The 19,522-nt window shown below is 38.7% G+C and overlaps 1 protein-coding gene across 4 annotated transcripts in view; it reads right to left on the bottom strand.

The window, feature by feature from the left end:
* Positions 1–369: 369 nt before the first annotated feature.
* LOC142399437 (casein kinase I-like) overlaps positions 370–19,522 on the bottom strand; it is a 33,706-nt gene continuing 14,553 nt past the window's right edge. The window contains exons 2-12 of one of the 4 annotated variants that reach the window (XM_075484096.1): positions 15,965–16,957; positions 14,830–14,899; positions 13,561–13,709; positions 13,216–13,450; positions 10,229–10,314; positions 10,018–10,102; positions 9,704–9,852; positions 8,780–8,860; positions 3,576–3,677; positions 1,790–1,896; positions 370–1,359 (exon numbers count right to left, since the gene is read on the bottom strand). In XM_075484096.1, coding sequence (XP_075340211.1) covers positions 1,305–1,359; positions 1,790–1,896; positions 3,576–3,677; positions 8,780–8,860; positions 9,704–9,852; positions 10,018–10,102; positions 10,229–10,314; positions 13,216–13,450; positions 13,561–13,709; positions 14,830–14,899; positions 15,965–16,246 — 1,401 coding nt within the window. In that variant the 5' untranslated portion in view covers positions 16,247–16,957 and the 3' untranslated portion in view covers positions 370–1,304. Of the gene's footprint in view, positions 1,360–1,789; positions 1,897–3,575; positions 3,678–8,779; positions 8,861–9,703; positions 9,853–10,017; positions 10,103–10,228; positions 10,315–13,215; positions 13,451–13,560; positions 13,710–14,829; positions 14,900–15,964; positions 16,958–19,522 lie in introns of those variants that run through there. The other 3 variants (XM_075484097.1, XM_075484098.1, XM_075484100.1) reach the window with 3 other exon arrangements.

Raw genomic sequence — 19,522 nt, 5'->3', positions numbered from 1 at the left:
CACGATTTGGAGTATTATAGTAATAAGTTACTAAAGTTACTAAAATAAAGTTATAGTAATAAGTTCTATTACATTTGTACAAATTTCTAAAAACATGTTTTCTTTTTGCCATTATTTGTTATTCATGATAGACCGAATGGCAGAATTTTCAATATGTAGGTGTAAGTAAAGGGGTCTTCTAATACATTATGGAGCATTACGGACAAAAACTATATAAAATCCATTCAAAGTACGGTTAACTATCTGCTTAAATAAAGATCACATTTTATTTTGTTTGGTTGTTTTTTTTTTTTTTTATGTCATTATCAGACATTCCACCCCCCAAGCCAAAGAAGAAAGGAAACCAAAACAAAACAACAGAAAAAAATAGTTATTTAAAAAAATTATATTTTCAGGAAAACACTAGAGGTTACATAAACTCTTTGAACAACTCAAAAAGATGGGGAAACGGAGCTTCAAAATAGAACAGTCTTTTATAGTAACAAATTAAAATGGGAAAAAGCATAGATTTTACATAAACTTCTTTTTTACATTTTTGATTCAGGTTGTGAGGGTTTCCCCCTGAGGGAGAATGAGAAATACACAAAGCTTAGTCCATAGCAAAATGTAGACCAGGACACTTACTGTGGCATTCTTCTGCCCCAAGGAAATTTGAAAGAAAAAACAAACAAAAAGAACCATGTGCAAGAACTGATGAGCTTAAGAAAAGTGTGCAGTGCGGTTTGTAAGTTTGTGTGGTTTTTGTGTGCACACATGGTCTAACAGTCTTATTGCATCACTTGCTTTTGTAGTCCTCTCTTCTGCATCTCCTTAGAAATGCATGTCATTATCCTCTGAGCCAGTCAGTAAGGAAGAAAAAAAAAGAACAAAAAAAAGATAACTAGTAAGTCTGCAAGTAAAGCAGTTGAATCCAGTATGTCTGCCACTTTGCTTGTTTTTCAAAGCATATCAATTGTTCATTTATGGTAACAGGGGCTGTGTTGATCTGTTTTCAGTTGGGTCCATAAATACACAATCCACTGATAGCACAACCTGCCCATGTTTTTCAAATTTGTGGTGCAACAGCAAAACATGTCAGTCTGTTTCCTCAGTCCAAAGCAGTAGGAACCGGTATATCAGCTCAGCAAACATTCTGCAGCCTGGTACTCCAGCTGACCAAATGTAGACCACAGGAACTCCATCACCAGAGGTGAGAGGGAAGAAGAAGAGAAAGGGTTTAAGGAAAATGACAAGAGAAGGAGGCAGGGAAAAGGAAGAGAGATTAAGAAAGGAGAGAGCAAATGTTTCTCTCTCATCTCATGTTTTCATTTGTGTCTCTGAAGGGCTTTCCTCTTTCTCCTCTTGAAGAAACAGCAGCACCTGCAACATATAAGTGTGTCACTAAGACTTCAATGACAGCCCAACAGTCTTTCAAGTTACAAGTGCTATATGTTGTGTCCTTTCAGTAACAATAAGTATGGAAAAAAAAAAAATGTTTAAAGTTATCAGATCTGGGTTTGAGCCAAGTAGCTTTTATGTTGATTAATTCAATTCAATTCAAAATTTATTTATATAGCACATTAAAACAGCCTCAGCTGACCAAAGTGCTTCACAACAGCAACTGCATCACAAGAGAGTCATCAATAAAAGCAATAAGAATGACTTCATCACAGATAAAATAAAATTTGAGATAAAATTAGCAATAAAATAACAATAACAATAACAGTAACAATAACAATAAAAGTAGCAAGCCAAGGTGAACTCCATTTCCAAACTCCAAACAACATTGTGAGAGTCAGAGTATTCTTACTTAGTGTCATCAGCAACTTCAACCTCTGCGTTGGCTGTGATTGGTGCGTTGGAGTGTCCTGCAGTGGGGTCGTCTGTATTCAGCTCCCCATTGGTTGAACTCATCACCTATTGGGAAGAATAGTCAGATGGTGGTGTGAGGACAGGGTTACCAACCTCTTATTTTAGATGGAACAAAATTAAAAACACACGCATTACGTCTACTGTATATGAAAAGACTGCTGATGTGTCTCAGCCTTAGGTTATAAAACACGTTTCAGCTTAATGTGGACATAAGAGCTGTAACACCAAGGGAAGCTTCATGTTTCCAGAGATACAGGAATTGTTGACAATTTTCTTTTTTTCCAAAACTTGTGTTTCAACTTAAATAACTAACAGTTGATGTTGGATTTAAGTATAAAGGCCATTCACTGAGCTGAAGAGCCAACTGGAAGGATTTCTCTCTCACTGACAAACCTGATGCAGATTTTACATGTTGAATCATCAAGTAGAAAGAAAATAACCAAAATAAAAAAAGTTGACAAGGACCACCAGAGCCAACTATGCGTTACACATTGAAAACACAAGACAGAGATATTCTGGAGAATTGATTGTCGGCTTGCTGTGTAAGAGCCTTAAGAAAGTTTATCACAAAATGTGCTTAGTACTCTAACAGAATTTCAGTTAATGATTAAAAATGGACAAATTTATTTACCAAAACAGTGTCAATACGTTTTGTTAAAATTTCTGTAGTCACTTCCACTTAATTGGCATGTTGCAAATTGATAGCTCGATTAGAAACATCACATCACTATTACCTGCTCTTCACAGTGGTTACAACTTTTTTTTGTCCTACCAGAGCCTTTCAATTTTGATAACTTTTTCTTGCAATTCAATCATTTTAAAATAGATTCAAGTGTTCTTTTTTTTATCCATTTTCAAATAATACTACACATTGACAGTTTTGCAGGGCTTTATTCACTTACTCAACACTCTTTTAAAGTGTGAGACAAATCTAATTCAACAGACATAATTTGGAAAGGGACACCCATCTATGTAAAATCTCTCAATTTCTGGTGTATATCAAAGTGACAATCAAGCCATGAGGTAAAAAACAAAAAAACACCATATCTTACCTCCCAGATGGCCTGTTAAAAAGCCCTTAATAGAAAGAGTTTGGAAAAGAGTAGGCAAATAGAAAATAGTACTTGGCAGGTAAATGTAAAGGTAAAGGTTATCACAAGCTAAATTCAGCCAACCAGACAAGCAAAGCGCTAAAAACAGACGCAGTTAGGGAATAAAAACTGGCATTGCTGACAGTCGTAACAGCTAAAATCTGTGAGTATAGAACTCTGATTGACCCCAAGTTTGGCATTTTACATTGTTTACTCTGGTTATGCCTACATAAACTGTATGAATGTCACACTTTTGCTTTGTCACTGTTCTTAAAAAGCAGTACATGTCATGTGATATTTGAAAACTTTAAACAACTGGCAACCACCTTTTGTTCCATTGCAGGTAGTCTTATAATCTAATATATATATATATATATATATATGTAGAATGTTAAAAAGGTAACTGCAGAAAGAAGTTGAAAAAAAAACTGTTTAACTACTGTAGAACTACAAAATTAGAAAAACTATTGGATTAAATAGGTATTTAGAGATTTCTCATACAATATTCTGAAGTGCAGGAATAACTGAGGGTGTAAGGAAACAGACCCTCAGTTAGCCTGCTGCAGAGACAGAGGGTCATGCAGGGGGACAGATAGACAGGTAGGCAGCAGAGCTAACCCTTCCTCTCAGTACCTGGACAGACCCGCCCAGCCTATCAGCAGTAAGATGGGAGCCCAGCAGCTCTCGATTGGTGACTGGAGTGGGTTGAGACTCGCTGCCTTTCCCCTCTGGAGACTAGAGAAGATGGGAAGTTGATCACAAGAGAAACAGAAAGAGAAGAGAAACAAGATGGAGAGAGGAGGAGAAAGTGGATGAGATGGGGAAGGAGAAAAGTAAAGAGATATCAAAAATATTAGGGGTAGGAAAAGTGGGAGAATTAAGAAGACAAGCAGATGAGATACAGGACCATCAGAATGAGGAGAGAAAAATAAGTAGGACAGAGTGGCAAAGAAAACAGAAAAGAAATACTGAGTTTTGAGTTGGTATTTGGTGGTAGAAAAACAAGAGCGTGGATAGTCAAATGTGCAGTACGGAGAGAGTGCACAGGAGTGTGCTCATGTTATCCCTGTGAGAGGGAGGTGATAGGGATTTCTGCGCTCTTTTGGTAGGCCTCACCTACCTCACAGGTCTTTATTGGGAACTAAGATCCAAATAGACCTACAATGAAACCTTAGGGTTAGGTGATATAACCAGCTTTAACCTACTATACCAAGCGCAGGCTGTGCAAGGAGCAGATTTAAGCCTGTTAATTTAGATAGTTGTTTTTGCAAGTTGTGGGAGAATGTGTGAAGACGGAAATAAAGGAATCAAACAATGGTGATATTTTCCCCTCTGTAGATTCTCAGCTTGTTAGCTTTGGCAGTCAAATAGACATGGACACTCAGTCCAGTAAATAATAATGATTATTTATTTATCATCTACTCAAATATTCTACAATTGATCATAGAAAGTGGTGTATAATTGATGGTCACTAACCAAGCAAATATTTACCATAAAGCATTGCATTGAAAAAAAAAAAAAAAGCTGACAATGAAACAGACCAGTCCCAGCTCCAACACCTGCCGTAAAAAAAAAAAAAAAAAGGAATTTCCGGTCAAATTTTGAAAATATTTCAACCTCTTCCTTTTTTTTCTTTTTTTTAACCAGTTTATTAGAAATGCAAATTACAATTTGCACTATCATATCATATCACTATCATTCATATTATTGGAGTAAGAAATACTATATATATATATATAAATAAATTGATATATATATATTTATCAATTGGCTTTTTCCTCTGTAGGGCAGCTGTAGTTTAGCCTGGGCGAAAGCCGACTGTTGACTCTGTCAAACAGTCTGGGAAAACCCAAGAGGAATCCGTTTCCATGGAGGGCGGGACCTTACCCAGCAACTTAAATTCATTGGAGTAACAGAGTTCCCTTAACCAATCATAATGTTTAGAAATGACGTTGGTTATGCACCGAGGTTCATGCTTACTCTCGCGAGGCTCTAGCTCGCGAATCACGCTTCCCACATCCGCTTTCATTATACCGGTACCATTTGATAAATCAAACTTTTCCCAAAGCCAGTTGGAAGGAGAGCTACGACATCCTTGCCACTAACAAAATTGACGAGGCATTCTCCTCTTGCTCTCGTTTTAATTGTGTAATGATCTCCAGAGTTGAGACAACTTCATGGATAGCTTCTAGCGTTCTTCCGTCGCCATGTTTATTTCCGCTGCGGTTGAACTACAATTATATGGACTACAATGGACTCCGCGCGTGAGTTCTGCATCACCACTCGCAACTGTTTGCTGATTGGCAAAACACTGAGCGAACCGAGGTAGGGGGATTTGGCCAGACTATGTGCGGAGCCAAAATCTTTGGGCGGAAGTACGTACGATGGCGTCGCCAGGCTAGCTGTAGTTCGGGAGGAAGAGTGATTGTCTTTCAATTGGAAGGTCGCTAGTTTGATTCCTACTACATGTCAAAGTGTCTTCAATGTGTTGAAGGCTTAAGTCAGTTTGTATTTTTGTTTGTATTAATTCATTTCAGATAAAAAGTTTATATACGCTCGCTACATAATAAAAATACCAGTATTGATCCAGTCCCTTAAATTGTGGAATAGCAGTAATGCCATTAGTAAAAGGTTGGACCCCCTTTTGCCTTCAGAACTGCCTTAATTCTTTGTGGCATACTTTCAGCAAGGTGTTAGAAAAACATTTGTCTGCTGCCGATTATGACATGGTGCATTATCCTGCTGGAAGTAGCCATCAGAAGATGGTACACTGTGGTAATAAAGGGATGGACGTGGTCAGCAACAATACTCAGGAAGGCTGCAGCATTTAAACAATGCTCAATTGGTACTAAAGGCTGATTTATGGTCGGAAACCAGGTCGTCTGCGTGTGTGTCGCAGTTAACGCATATATGCCCCCCCCCCCTTACGCAGACACTCTGGTGCACCTCCCCAAAATTGTAACTCACCGCAGACAGTGCCGCAGATATCGCCGCAGGGAGGAGAGAAAGGAGGCCTCTGATTGGTCAACTCTACATCCGCTCTACACTATGCGTATTTCCGGTTTGCTAACCGGCTAATGGTGACGCTAACCGTGCTAACCGTGACGATTCTTTCGCCTCTCTGCCAGCTCCAGTAGTAGCAATATTTCTTCTATTTCTAGATCGATCAGCTGCATCTCAATCAAAGTGCGCATTCGTCCAGTCGCCATTGTTGTTGAATGACCTCCGTAACCGGAAGAGAAACACGCCACCCACCACACCCACAATCCTAGCTTGTTCGTGATTGTCCCTCTTGCGTTGTGGCGTGGGATTAACATAGCGCAGACCGCGCTTCAAAAGTGGGCATAAATCAAAAATAACTGCGTCATGTCTGCGACAAGCTCACTGCGACACACTGCTGCGAGAGTATACACGACCCTTAAGGGGCCCAAAGTGTGCCAAGAAAATATCCCCCACACTATTACACCACCACCAGCAGTCTGAACAGTTGATACAAGACAGGATGGATCCATGCTTTCATTTTGTTTATGCCAAATTCTGACCCGACCATCTGAATGTCGCAGCTGAAATCGAGACTCGTCGGACCAGGCAGCGTTTTGCCAATCTTCTATTCTCCAGTTTTGGTGAGCCTGTGCAAATTGTAGTCTCAGTTTCCTGTTCTTAGCTGACAGGAGTGACACCCAGTGTGGTCTCCTGCTGCTGTCGCCCATCTTCTTCAAGGTTTCAACGTGTTGTGCGTTCAGAGATGATATTCTGCATTCCTTGGTTGTAACGAGTGGTTATTTGAGTTACTTATACCTTCCTGTCATCTCGAACCAGTCTGCCCTTTCTCCTCTCAGATCAAGGCATTTTTGTCACTGGATATTTTCTCTTTCTTGGACCATTCTCTGTAAACCCTAGAGATGGTTGTGCGTGAAAATCCCAGTAAATGGTAAATGGACTGTACTTGTATAGCTTTTCTAGTCTAGCTGACCACTCAAAGCACTTCTAACACTACATACAGCATATCTACGTCTATACACACTACGTGCTTTCACACACATGCTTTTTTTCCTCATGAGCTACAGCTGACAGTAGATCAGCAGTTTCTGAAATACTCAGACCAGCCCGTCTGGCACCAACAGCCATGCCACATTCAAAGTCACTTAAAGCAGCTTTCTTCCCCATTCTGAAGCTCGGCTTGAACTTCAACAAGATTTGCAGGTTGTACATAAAACACATTAGAGTCGGTTGTCCAATAACCGGAAGGTTGGCGGTTCGATTCCCACTCTCGCCACTCAAAAAAAAGATTGGTGGAACTGATAGCTGGAGGGGTGTCAGTCCACCTCCTTGTCACGGCTGAGGTGCCCTTGAGCAAGGCACCATACCCCCCATGCTCCCCGGGCACTTCATGGCTGCCCACCGCTCCAGGTTGGCATCTGTATCCGAGTGTGTGACCATGTGCATGTGCATGTGTGTGTCAACAGGTGCCAACCTGGACGGGTTAAAAGCGGAGGACAAATTTCGTGTGTATGCATGTATGCATGACCAATAAATCGGATCTTAATCTTAATCTTAAAAGAAGGTTAGTACTCAGTTGATGTCAACATAATAGGAGAAAAAACAACAACAGATGGTATCCGAAGTGTTGAATATGAAATGTCAGCGACATAGTGTATGTTGCATATGCTCACTGTTTATTTCTTGGGACGAGCACGACTGATGCTACAAACAAATGCATGACAGAGCCATCATAACCACACAAGGGCACACTTGTAAAAACAAGTATTATCATATAGTAGTGAATTTCTACCCCTAATAACCAAATGCTAAACAAGTCTGTCCATTGAAAAAGATTCTAATGAGCTCACAATTAAAATGCATATTTCCTATCAATATAGTGAATTGTAAACCCCCTTGCATATGATAATATGACATCTATATATGCACATATATGCTAAATTTATTTGGAATGTATTTGGAATTTGTTTAATAAATTTCAGGGGCTTAGTTAGTTGCTTATTGATTAGAAAATCTTGCATTCAGTGGTGTAATTCAATTACTTCCAGTTCTAGGTTCTCTTTCCTTTTCCTTTCAACATTAGATTTGGCCATTTTTAGCCAAACAAAACAAAAATTAACCAGGCAAAAATGGCAAGAGGTTTTTAGATCATGACTGAGAATCTGAATCAACATATCTAAATAGCAGTCATCCAGTTCAATAGGAGGCAATCAGAGTTCTATTCTTATGATTAGGATACCACTTAGATATTTCTGGCTAGTGCATTTATGAGCTCCCTACTTTCCCTAATATGTTGTTCAATCTGTTATATAAAAGACATAATGCACAAAGGAAAAGTGATGGCTTAATTGTTAGCACTCTGGCTTTAGACTATGCTCAACATGAGCAGCATGGGCAGCTAAAAGACTGTGGTGTGTCAAAGAATAAGCCTAACTTGACAAACTGAAAATATAACTGGGTAAAATATTCAGCAATCTGGTCTCCATTTCTTTCAACAGCAGAGGTCATTCACTTGAACTTCTGAAGTCTTTGGGGTAAATTAGAAAAAAAGTAATAAGGCATTTATTTTACTCTGTTAAATTACTGGTGTTGACCAATGGTTCACTGCTTGGATGTCTGCTGTCATCTGTTATGACTGATTAAAAAAGCTAGACAAGTTAACCTTGCACACTCAATAATCTGCAAACCATTTTCAGATAACCATTTTAAGTCGGTTTGTTTTCTGCTTCCGCCAGAAAACAAACTATCAGGAGCAGCTTCATTTTACCTTTTCTGTGTGTATTGTGCAATATTATGTCATTTTTATATGCAATGCTATTCAGAATGAGAGTGTGTACCTGGTTTTTGGTCTGTGCTGTTTTCTCTCGGCTGCTCGTTTGAAGTGGAGTCTCGGTGGCCACTGGACCAATTGGAGTAGGCTAAACACAGAGCAGGTGGTCAACATAATATATAGAGGCTGAAGGGATGTATGAATGTATTCTTTCTCTCTCTCCCTCTCCGAACTTGCTGCTAAAGCTGACATGGTTCATAAATATTCATAAGAAAACATAACCACAGCTGGAGTTAGTATGAAGCATAGGGTCAATACTGCATACCTACAAAACAAATATATGCATCCAAAAGAGCTGCTTAATGGTCTAATATAGGCAATATGTAACTGTCTGCCTACGTCTACCAAAGATGTTTCACTTTCTTTATTTCATTGTCTGAAACTGATTACTACAGCTTTCTGGATATTAAAAGTTTATAAAAACATACCATGGTGAACACGGGGAAAAAAATGATTTCAAGCTATTCTAATGCAATCTTAACACATTTCTTCAGGCACACACAACACTAACTGGTGCCGAAAAAACACCATGGGAATCATTAGTTCCTAGAAGTGATATTACTTTGCCAATAAAAAGTAAATGTAAAATGATTGTGTATTTCTAGCCAAACTTTACTATTGCTTTGCCTGACCTCATTTATTTTTATTTTACAGTTTAAAAACAAAAAAACTATCATCACTAATAGATGACAAGTGTCTTTGGAAAAGTAGAAATTCGAAATTAAAGATTGTATATTAAGAAAGACATAGTAGGCAATGGTGTCACCCACTGTTTTGGATTTCATACAAACTGGGGCCTAATGAATGGCTTTGCTTTTGTTTTACTTTTTGGGCTTTTATCTCAGCAATGACCTCTTATAAACCTAGCAACAAGTTCACCTCAGACAAATTACTGAATGCATACAGCCAACAGAACGCACTTAGCACTAACCAATGGCTTTCCAGTCCAGTCATACTGATAATCAAAGATATATCCATTTCTGTCAAATAGGTCCGTGAAGAGTTTCCTCAGATAGTCATAGTCTGGCTTCTCAAAGAAGTCAAGCCGACGCACATACCGCAGGTAGGTGGCCATCTCTTCTGTTACATACACACATAAAGGCAATTTACACACATAAAGAGAGGAAAATAACCCACAGATTCATACAAAGGGGAGACATAAAATTTGATCATATGTTGAAAAACAAGTGTTTCTTTTTCTTTTTTTTTTAATTTGGAGTGGGAAGTATATGTGTTTACACAAACCTGGAAAACTCTCACAGAGCACCTCTATTGGTGTATCTCTCTTTGTGTCCCCTATTTTCTGATAACGTTCTTTCAGCGTGTCAGCCTAATAGAGGGAAAGGAAAGAATGAAAATGACTCGGAACAAGTAACAACTGGGTGCAAAAAGACTGAAGGCAGAGGTTCATACATGAAAGAAAGGGGAAAAAAATAGCTGATTGGCTTTCCCTCACCTTCAGTCCCTGCCAGGGAAGGCTGCCGCGCAGGAAGTACATGAACATGTGGCCTAAAGCTTCCAGGTCATCCCGTCTGCTTTGCTCTAAAATAACACAGAACAAAGATTTCAGTGACTGCTCTATTAACTCATTGGCTGCCATTGACGTCTATAGACGTCAATTTAAAAACAACCGTTGACTGCCAAAGACGTTTATAGACGTCAATTGCGTTTTTTAACGGAGCGGGCTGGGGAACAATCTAGCGGAGTTTGTCACTAAATCTTAGGCTTGTAAACACTAAACAGAGAATATACTGGCAAAATTACCCACAAGGTGGCAGCAGTGCCACTTTGCACAAAAAAAAAGAAGCTTGTTTTCTCAATTTTTTGGTCAAAAACAGCTGTTTTTAGTGAAACCAACCTATGTTCTACTGTCTATTACTAAAGGACTGAAAATGGTAGAAACAAACTTTTTTTTCCTGATGAAAGAAGAGAGTCTACTCTTTCTTTTGGTAATTTCGGTGTGTACATAGTCATAAGACACACTTTTCTGTGGGTCTTGGAAAATCAGTCAAAATACTGTAAAACACTTGGCAGTATGGGTCTCTCTGCACTGAAAATGGCTGGCAGCCATTGAGTTAATGGCGTCAAATTTAACACATATAAAGCCAACAACACTAACAATGCTTCAACTATCACTCTGGCTACTTACTAAACCACTGCTAAAAAGAGACGTATTAAGTGCATTTTCACATTCGGATAGTCCGGGGGACTTGGTTCGGTTGGACAAGGAATGCCGAAAATTTGGTTTGGTTCATTTTCACACTGCAAACAGCCTGGACAACGTCACACAGTTACAACAGCTGCCCGAAACGAGCACAGACCAGGGAGGAAAAAAACACGAGGAAGAAGAAAAGCCGGCTAATCGATTGGCCAGGACAGAAAACAGAAATCCATCCTCTTCAGCCAGCTTGTTGACAACAAAAACAAACAATGGCGCAACACCAAATTTGTACAGTCTTGGGGTTTCTGTTTTTACTTTGGTGTTCAAAACTAATTGTTTTTTCACAAGAAGATACCCAGTATGAGCCGCAGGCACTGAGCTATGCTATCTTTTGTCTTTGGTTCACTTCTTCTCTTTGGTTCGAACAAACCCATTTCCCACTGTAAGCAAACTGCACCAGGGTTCCCTTGCAAGCGAACCGAGACCCATGTTTTCAAGCGGACCAAAGTTCACTTGTTTGGTCCGCACCAGAGTTCAGATGAGCTTTCACACCTGCCCAAACAGAATTAACTATCCATGGAAACAAACTCTGATCTGTTTAAATCAGACCAAAAAGCTCTGGTGTGAAAGGGCCCAACTTCACCAGGCTCTATATGAATGAATTGGATTATTTTATAAATAATGATAATTACAATGAATTGAATTCCAATTGGCTTGAATTGGACTTTATTATTTAAGTGCCTTGAGATGACATTTGTTGTATTTGGCGCTATATAACTAAAAATTAATTGAACTTATTTCTTTATGATTAAGCAAATGTTATACTTCAATATCAAACTGAGAGCCTACAGCAGCTACTTGAACCCTACATCACAGCTACATCATGGCATTGTCATAACTTGATGGGCACTTCCCCAGATAGGCAACTACTCATCCAATAAACTAAAACCCCATTGGTATGTGTTCACAAAGCAGGCCAATTCTTTATTTTCCCCAAATATTCCCCAAAGTTACCAGTTTAAATTTTGCTAGGTCCTGGATACTCGTTTGATCTGTGTTTTAATCAGTAACTTGTTTTCAGTAGTCCATTGAAGTGGTAGAAACCCCATCGCCAACTAGATCTTTGTAAAACCTACAAAGACATGTAGCACAGGCATAAATGCTCACTTATATCACTTATGTAGCTAACAACATAGGTTCTGCATAGATCTGACAAAGTATAAATCCTGCTTTAAGTAGAGCTGCAACAGCAATTTCAGTCCTATATCTGTGGCAGCTCAGAATGTGTTTTAGGGGCACTATTGTTTGTAGTACTCCGACATTTGACAACACAATAATGAAAGAAAGTGATTTCTGTTTTTCTTATTCTGTGTGAAGTTATTTTACATAAGATCATTTTTCTGAGTCTTGATATGTGCCATTTGTGATTTACATCTTGGGAGAAATACATTTAACACAAGTATGGGCAAGAGTTAGAGAGCATGTGCATAACTGAGAACTGAGAGCTTAAACAAGGGTTCCCTGTGGAGGGTTCACAACAATTTGACTACAATCCCAAAGTTCTGAAGAGAAAAACGAGTAAAAAAAAAAAAAAAAAAAAGCTACAGCAGATCTTCTTGTGTACCCTTTCTAACAGGAAAGGCTCTTGCAGTTTATGTGGTTTATGTGGTAGTAAATGGTCAACTTGTATGTATTTCTCTCTGTGAGCCCAAACATTTGTGCAGATGCACTTATGGAATCAGGACATCTGCTGGCAGCATTTCCCGGAACAATAAAACTCTGTACAGCCTAAAATGTTGTCAGGGGGGAGCTGACAATCAGTAAATTCAATAGTCACATTTAATTGTTTAAAAACATAAATAAATTAAAAAAAAAACACACAAGTTTAGATACAACCCTAGTTTTGTCTAGACCCAATCTTAAGGAACATTTTTAATTGATTTCATACTTAAAGAGTTAGTCTTTCCTTTTTGATGGTAAGCATAATTTGAGTGCCTTAAAAGTTAAAGAATTATGGCCAAAAAGGACACATTGACAGTAATCACTTAAAATGTTGTAAACAGACGTAAAGAGTCCATGCAGATTAATTAATTGCAAATGGATAACTTGTGTGACCACCAGTGTGACCATTTTGATGAAAAGCACAGTTTGTCATTTTAAAAGTGAAATCCATGTACCTGGCTTTTCTATGCGTGGCATGCCAGCATACAACAGCATATTTTCTCATGGTGAATGCATAAAATGGCATATATGTACATATGAAGCAGGATGGCACAACTCACCTTTTCCAAGATGAGTATTAATGCTCATGTATCTGGCAGTTCCAGTAAGACTCTTGTGTTCTCTGTATGGGATGTGTTTCTTGGTCTCTGGATCTATGTATTCTTTTGCCAAGCCAAAGTCTATTATGTGAATGGTGTGTTGTCGTTTAGAGCCTGGTCGGCCCACCAAGAAGTTCTCTGGCTTTACATCGCGATATATGAGGCTTCTAGTGTGGACAAACTCCATACGAGTTATCTGCGGGAGAGAAAAATTTCCATTTCCATCAGCAGATCCAGAAAGTCCAAGATTAAACTATATTTTTTTAGTTTTGAACATTGACGTCAAGTAAAAAAAATTAGTCTTACCAGTTGTATGGCTATCATGAGTACAGTCTTTAGAGAGAATGTCCTGTCACACAGGTCAAATAGATCTTCTAAGCTTGGTCCGAGAAGCTCCAGAACCATGGCATTGTATTTACCACATGGTCCAAAGTAAAAGACCTGAGGTACGCCCTCTGGATGACCAGCAGAGGAACAGAGATGGACAATAATTAATCACTTATAAAACAAAGTCATTATGCACCCGTCACCAAATGAATGCTATAATACATTGTATAAATTATTGTCACTTAAAATAGTAAATAGGTGGTACTTTTTTTTTTTTCTAAATCAATTACAATCAAACAAAACTCATACTAAACACTGTAAAACAATTTGTCAGACAAAAGATAACTCTTTCCTAAAATCCAGTCTGAACAAATTTTAAATTTGTTCAAATAAATTTATTTACAAGCTTCTCTTAAAGGGTCTGCTGAAACTGTAAGTGCAGTAAGCAGTAAGATGAATTTGACTTTGGTTTTGGGGGGTTTTCTGCTTGACTGTGTTGCCTCCACTGCCTCACTTGGTTGGCATCATAGTAGGTAATTATGCCGTTTTTCTGCTGTTGCTGTTTTTACATGGTTGAAAACATAATTTTGGTTTACCAATAGGTCAACTTTGTGAATTGGAAATATACTTGCTGTTAAGTATGCGTACATGTGCTAATAATGACTTGCCTCACACATCCTGCGTTCGTTGTGCGTGTTCTCAGAAATTACCATTACGCATATGCAAGCTGCAATATGCAAGTGACAGGTAGGGGGGGTGTTTAGTGCTCGTTTTTGATGCTTTGATGTTTTTTATTGTAAATTTCTCTTATTAGCTGAACAATTAAGACTTGCCATTGTCATGACATGCTTGGTTTAGGGGCCTCTGGTTTACCAGAGTGCTTGTTTATTTCATGTAAATTCTGCAGGAGCTGCTTTTGGTCTGAGTGATCAGGTGTGCCCCTTTGTGAAACTCTCAGGTAACAAGCATATTACACAGACAAGTACGCGAGCAGTTACGCTGAGAACCGAGGAGGTTGCTTACGTGAAAGTGAGGTGAAACAGCAAGTATAGTTCCAGCATTAGGACTCCCTTTGCTGGCTTAAAAAGCAAAAGTTACAGCCCTAACCTCACAATATCAAGTAGTGCATAGAGGAGGAATAAAACATATTCAAAGCAAAAAACTAAAAAAACCAACAACATTGAAATGATCTCATTCTATCATGTCATTCTCGCATAAAAATAACCAAACAAATAAAGGAATTCTCACCCGAACTTCCCAGTTGTTTGTAAAAGCGATACTCTAGGTGGAGTTGCGGTGCCCGCGACTTGATCGGTTCCTAAAAGAAGATGATCAGAATAAGTCTTTGTCATTGACAGTGAAACTCAAAATCTTACTGGCAGTTCAACATAGGAACAGGGATTATCTTTTGTTTTTTAAGCTGCCACTAAGTGACCCAAATCTGTAAAGTGTGCAGTTGACTTACTATCTGCACACTTAGGTAGGAAAATGTTTTTTTTTTTTTTCAAGCCTCACACTAACTAAAACATACAAAGCAAAATAAGTTTTATGATTTTGAATTCTTTCACTAGATAAAAAAATTAAAATTAAATTTTTTTTAAAAAACAGTATCTGTAATTATTTACAGAGCCACTCCAGATTGTGACCACGTGAATCCTGATAAGTAGGATCGCCAATTCACACTGCATGTCAAGACAAAAAAAAAAAGAAGCCAGGATGTCAAAGAAAACTTCTGAAGACCTCCTTAAAAACATGGTGGCAAAGTGTAAAATAGAAAAAATTGATAAAACCTTCTCTAAGGCTTTGAGTGCAACCAAGAGCACAGTGCCTCCAATGATAATAAAACAAAAGCTGCATTTCCACAGCAAGAACCTTTTCCACAAACTTGGGTCTTTTGAGGAGGCCTTTCATTGGCCCCATCTGTTTACAATGGTGGGTAACAGAGGCTACAAAAAATGACCCTGGTAGAGGGTATTTGAGAACTTTTGAAAGTAAGTTCTGGGGTAGGGCTTTCAAGGCTGAATGGGTTTTGCTGAGCAATTTGGGTCGAAGGCAAAAATAAGAACTATCAGCACTACTGCGGACGGCTGAGTCAGCAGCAGTTATGATAAGAATGATGTGATTTAAAGTAAAAAAAAAAAAAAAAAACCTTTAATCTCCGATGGTTATGTTACCAAAAATGAAATGATCACTCAAAGAACTATAGAAGTTTTTTTCCCCACACACAGGATATCTTGCCATTCATCTTTGCATCATTACAAATTTCTGTCACTTTTGAAAAGTAAAAGTAAAGTTTTTTTTAATGAGAAAAAAATTTGAAAACTAATGTAATTATAAATTGTGCTGCAATACAATACACAGGATAAACAGAGATGATTTTTACCAGTTTGATAGCCACATATTCATTGGTGTACAGGTTCTTTCCAAGTCGTAGCTCTCCAAAGTTCCCACAGCCGATCTTCTTTCCGACCCGGAAGTTTGGTCCGACCATCAGAACCCCAGAGTTGGAGCCAGCACCTCGTCCGCTATGCCCTGATCGGCTCCCTGTCTTCCCAGACATCCTCTTCCCCTCTTCTGCTTCACCCTTTCCTCCGCCTCCTCCTCCTCCGCCTCCTCCACCACCTCCTCCTCCTCCTCCTCCTACTCCTCGCTTATCAAAGTCCATCAGTTTGTGGTAGCCTGGCCTCTCCACGGTTAAGCCGATTCCATGCAACCAAAAAAACTCACTAAAACAACTGCCTCTTGGCTTGACTATCAGATGTTGCAGTGATTTACACTGGGTAACACATGCCCACTGACTTAAAAAGGGGCACAGATTGTTTGTGGCAATTTAGGCTGATGGATGGGAAATGTGGATCTGAGTTAAAACTCCAGTTAGAATCTGTTATAAATAGCATAAATAAAAATGATAGGGGCTGATGAGATTTAAAGGTGGGAGGCTTAACAAAGCAAAAATAAAATAAAAAATGATGTGAAGAGAAACTGCAAATAATATTTTTACCCCCTTGTTGGGGCCAGAGATGGTGAAGGAGGCAAGTGGCCAGACATGTCACCATAAATGGCTAGAAAAATGCAAACATGGAAAGCAAAACAAGCTTAGACTTTAGAAAAAAAAATAAAACATGACAATAGGTAAATGAAATAGAAGGAGTTTCAAGGTTCTCCTCTGACTTTAGGATAAAAGGGCAAAATATGTCCGTTTTTTGATTTACTGACATAAGTCAACGCAAGAAGGCTCTAGAGTATGTACTCTTAAAATGTCTGGAACATTTGTACTGATCCAGTGACCCAGTAGAGTTAATAATATGTCACACATCTGCATGGTCCAGATAAAGCATTGCCCCTTGGGTGTGAGTGATGACGTGTGCCATACCACCTGTTAAAATGAAGAAAAAAATAATTGTCTTACTGGTGCACAGGTCAGTGCATTTACATAATTTTCTTATACGTACTGCAGCACTGAAATTACTTGGACGTAGCTTTATCTAACAACAAACGTCTGAAACAATAAGAGTGGACATTGTGCAGAGTACATACAACCAGCTTCCAAATGCAATGTTAAAGGGGAATTCCTGTATTTTCAACATTAAGCCTCTTTTCTTAGTCGTCTGCAATGTTTTAGAACCCCCCTCACCGCTTTTTTGATGTTTACTGCTGTCTCTGGTATTTGCCTAATTTTGATTCTTCTCAACCTGCTTCAGAACGGCTAGTCATGTGCATGTCTTAAAAGGTCCGTAAAAGCACAATAAACGTCCGTTTTCAAAATAATCAACTCACCGGAGTGGTTACTGGTGTGCACTGGTAATCCATATCAAATTTCGTAGCGAAAAGTTGCTTCTGTCGTGTTTTATTTGACATTTTGTAAATCCCATTGAGTTGTATTGAAGACTGGATGTTCGTCGATAGCGGACATGTTTGTAGTTCTCTCGCACCGGAAATGCAATACACCTAGCAGCATTTCCGGTGCTAGAGAACTACAAACATGTCCGCTATCGACGAACATCCAGTCTTCAATACAACTCAATGGGATTTACAAAATGTCAAATAAAACACGACAGAAGCAACTTTTCGCTACGAAATTTGATATGGATTACCAGTGCACACCAGTAACCACTCCGGTGAGTTGATTATTTTGAAAACGGACGTTTATTGTGCTTTTACGGACCTTTTAAGACATGCACATGACTAGCCGTTCTGAAGCAGGTTGAGAAGAATCAAAATTAGGCAAATACCAGAGACAGCAGTAAACATCAAAAAAGCGGTGAGGGGGGTTCTAAAACATTGCAGACGACTCAGAAAAGAGGCTTAATGTTGAAAATACAGGAATTCCCCTTTAAGGTAACATCCAATTACACATTAATCATGACATGTATGTGTGCAAGCAAATAATGTTGGCTATTTTTTCACATGTGAATATGTACCATCTCAGCTTGCGCATCAAGAACAGAGCATTGAACATCTCGCTTTTGGTGGGAGTCTAGAACACTTTTCTGACCATTTATTGACTTTTTTGCAAAAGTAACTTGCATCAATCTATCAGCATTTCGGACAAAAAGGTATGGCATTGCAAAAGCAGAGTATTTCTCTCCCAGAGTAGACACAGGTGTCACTGCCTCTACTATGTGTTCAAGTGGCAGACAGCAGGAAGCCCGTGAGTGAGCTGTTTCTACAGCACAGTGCTGCTCTTGTTGCTATACATACACTGAGGAGTGTGCGAGTGAAAAAAAGCTGGCTATTTCCATTCACAAGCAAAGCAAAGCAAATCTGAAGCAATCTTTTGAAAAGCTGGAAAAAAGATATGTGAATCGAAAACTTTTCCACTGGCTAATTTGAAGCAAATAAACTAGGCTGAGTAGTGTCACAGAAGGTGGTGATACAGGCGTGTGAACAGGACAAACCTAAAAAGAAAACCTTAAAACTTACAATAAAATGCTGCATCAGTACATTCGATAATGAACATCAAAATACCACATAATAAAAGCAGAAAAGAAACAAGGTATCTGATTTCTCAGCGTCGTGCGAATGGTGTAATTATGGTCCCCCCTGAAGTTGTACATATTTGGTCAGGGGGAAAAACAGCTGATTGGTTCAGGGCAATGTCATATTAAACCCTATGGGTTAAGAATGGGATGTCACTCAAGTTCATATGCGTGTAAAGGCAGATGAGCGAATAATAAATAAATTCTCTGAAAAGCCTCCAGCTGATCCAAAATTCTGCAGCCAGAGTTCTGATTAGAACTAACAGGAGAGATCATATTTCTCCAGTTTTGGCTTCTAGCCGATTATGAATTTAATTAATTGGATTTGATTGGATTATGATTACAATGAATTGGACTCTAATTGGCTTGAATTGGATCCTATCATTGAAGTGCCTTGAGATGAAACTGAATTGAAATTGAATTCAGTTGAATAAATTAAAGGCTTCAAATAAACCATGTGATCGGTATCAGCGATCAGCCTTTTTCTATTCCAAGCTGTGACTGGCCCCAAAATCTATTTTAAAGAAACAGACAAGACCTGTACTCATCAAAACTTATTTTTATCTACTCACAATAAAATACCTACAAACACTCTTGTAAGCGTTGGGTGTATTTTACTCTGCAAAACTATACGTCAACTGTAGAAAAACTGTTCAGCTGCCCTAAAGGTTCATGACCATTTCTTACTCGTGATTTTTACATGAAGGGCATGGAATAAGAAAGATAAGACTGAGGAGGAAGAGGAAATGTCTAAGATAGCAAATGAGTACGTCAGTGCCTCAATGCTGATGTCATTAACTAGAATATCATAACCACTGAGCTCCAGTAAGGCACGTTGACATGTGAACTATGAACACCAGCAGAATGACCCAATTTTCAGGGTTTTCTTAGTGTTTATTCAATTTCTGCAAAGGCCACATGAAAATATCAGACATAATAGTGTATCTGTAGTTCAACTGAAT

The sequence above is a fragment of the Odontesthes bonariensis genome, chromosome 14, assembly GCF_027942865.1.
Source record: "Odontesthes bonariensis isolate fOdoBon6 chromosome 14, fOdoBon6.hap1, whole genome shotgun sequence".
In the NCBI taxonomy this organism is placed as follows: domain Eukaryota; kingdom Metazoa; phylum Chordata; class Actinopteri; order Atheriniformes; family Atherinopsidae; genus Odontesthes; species Odontesthes bonariensis.
The sequence above is the reverse complement of the archived record's forward strand: the minus strand, read 5'-3'. Positions and strand labels throughout refer to the sequence as shown.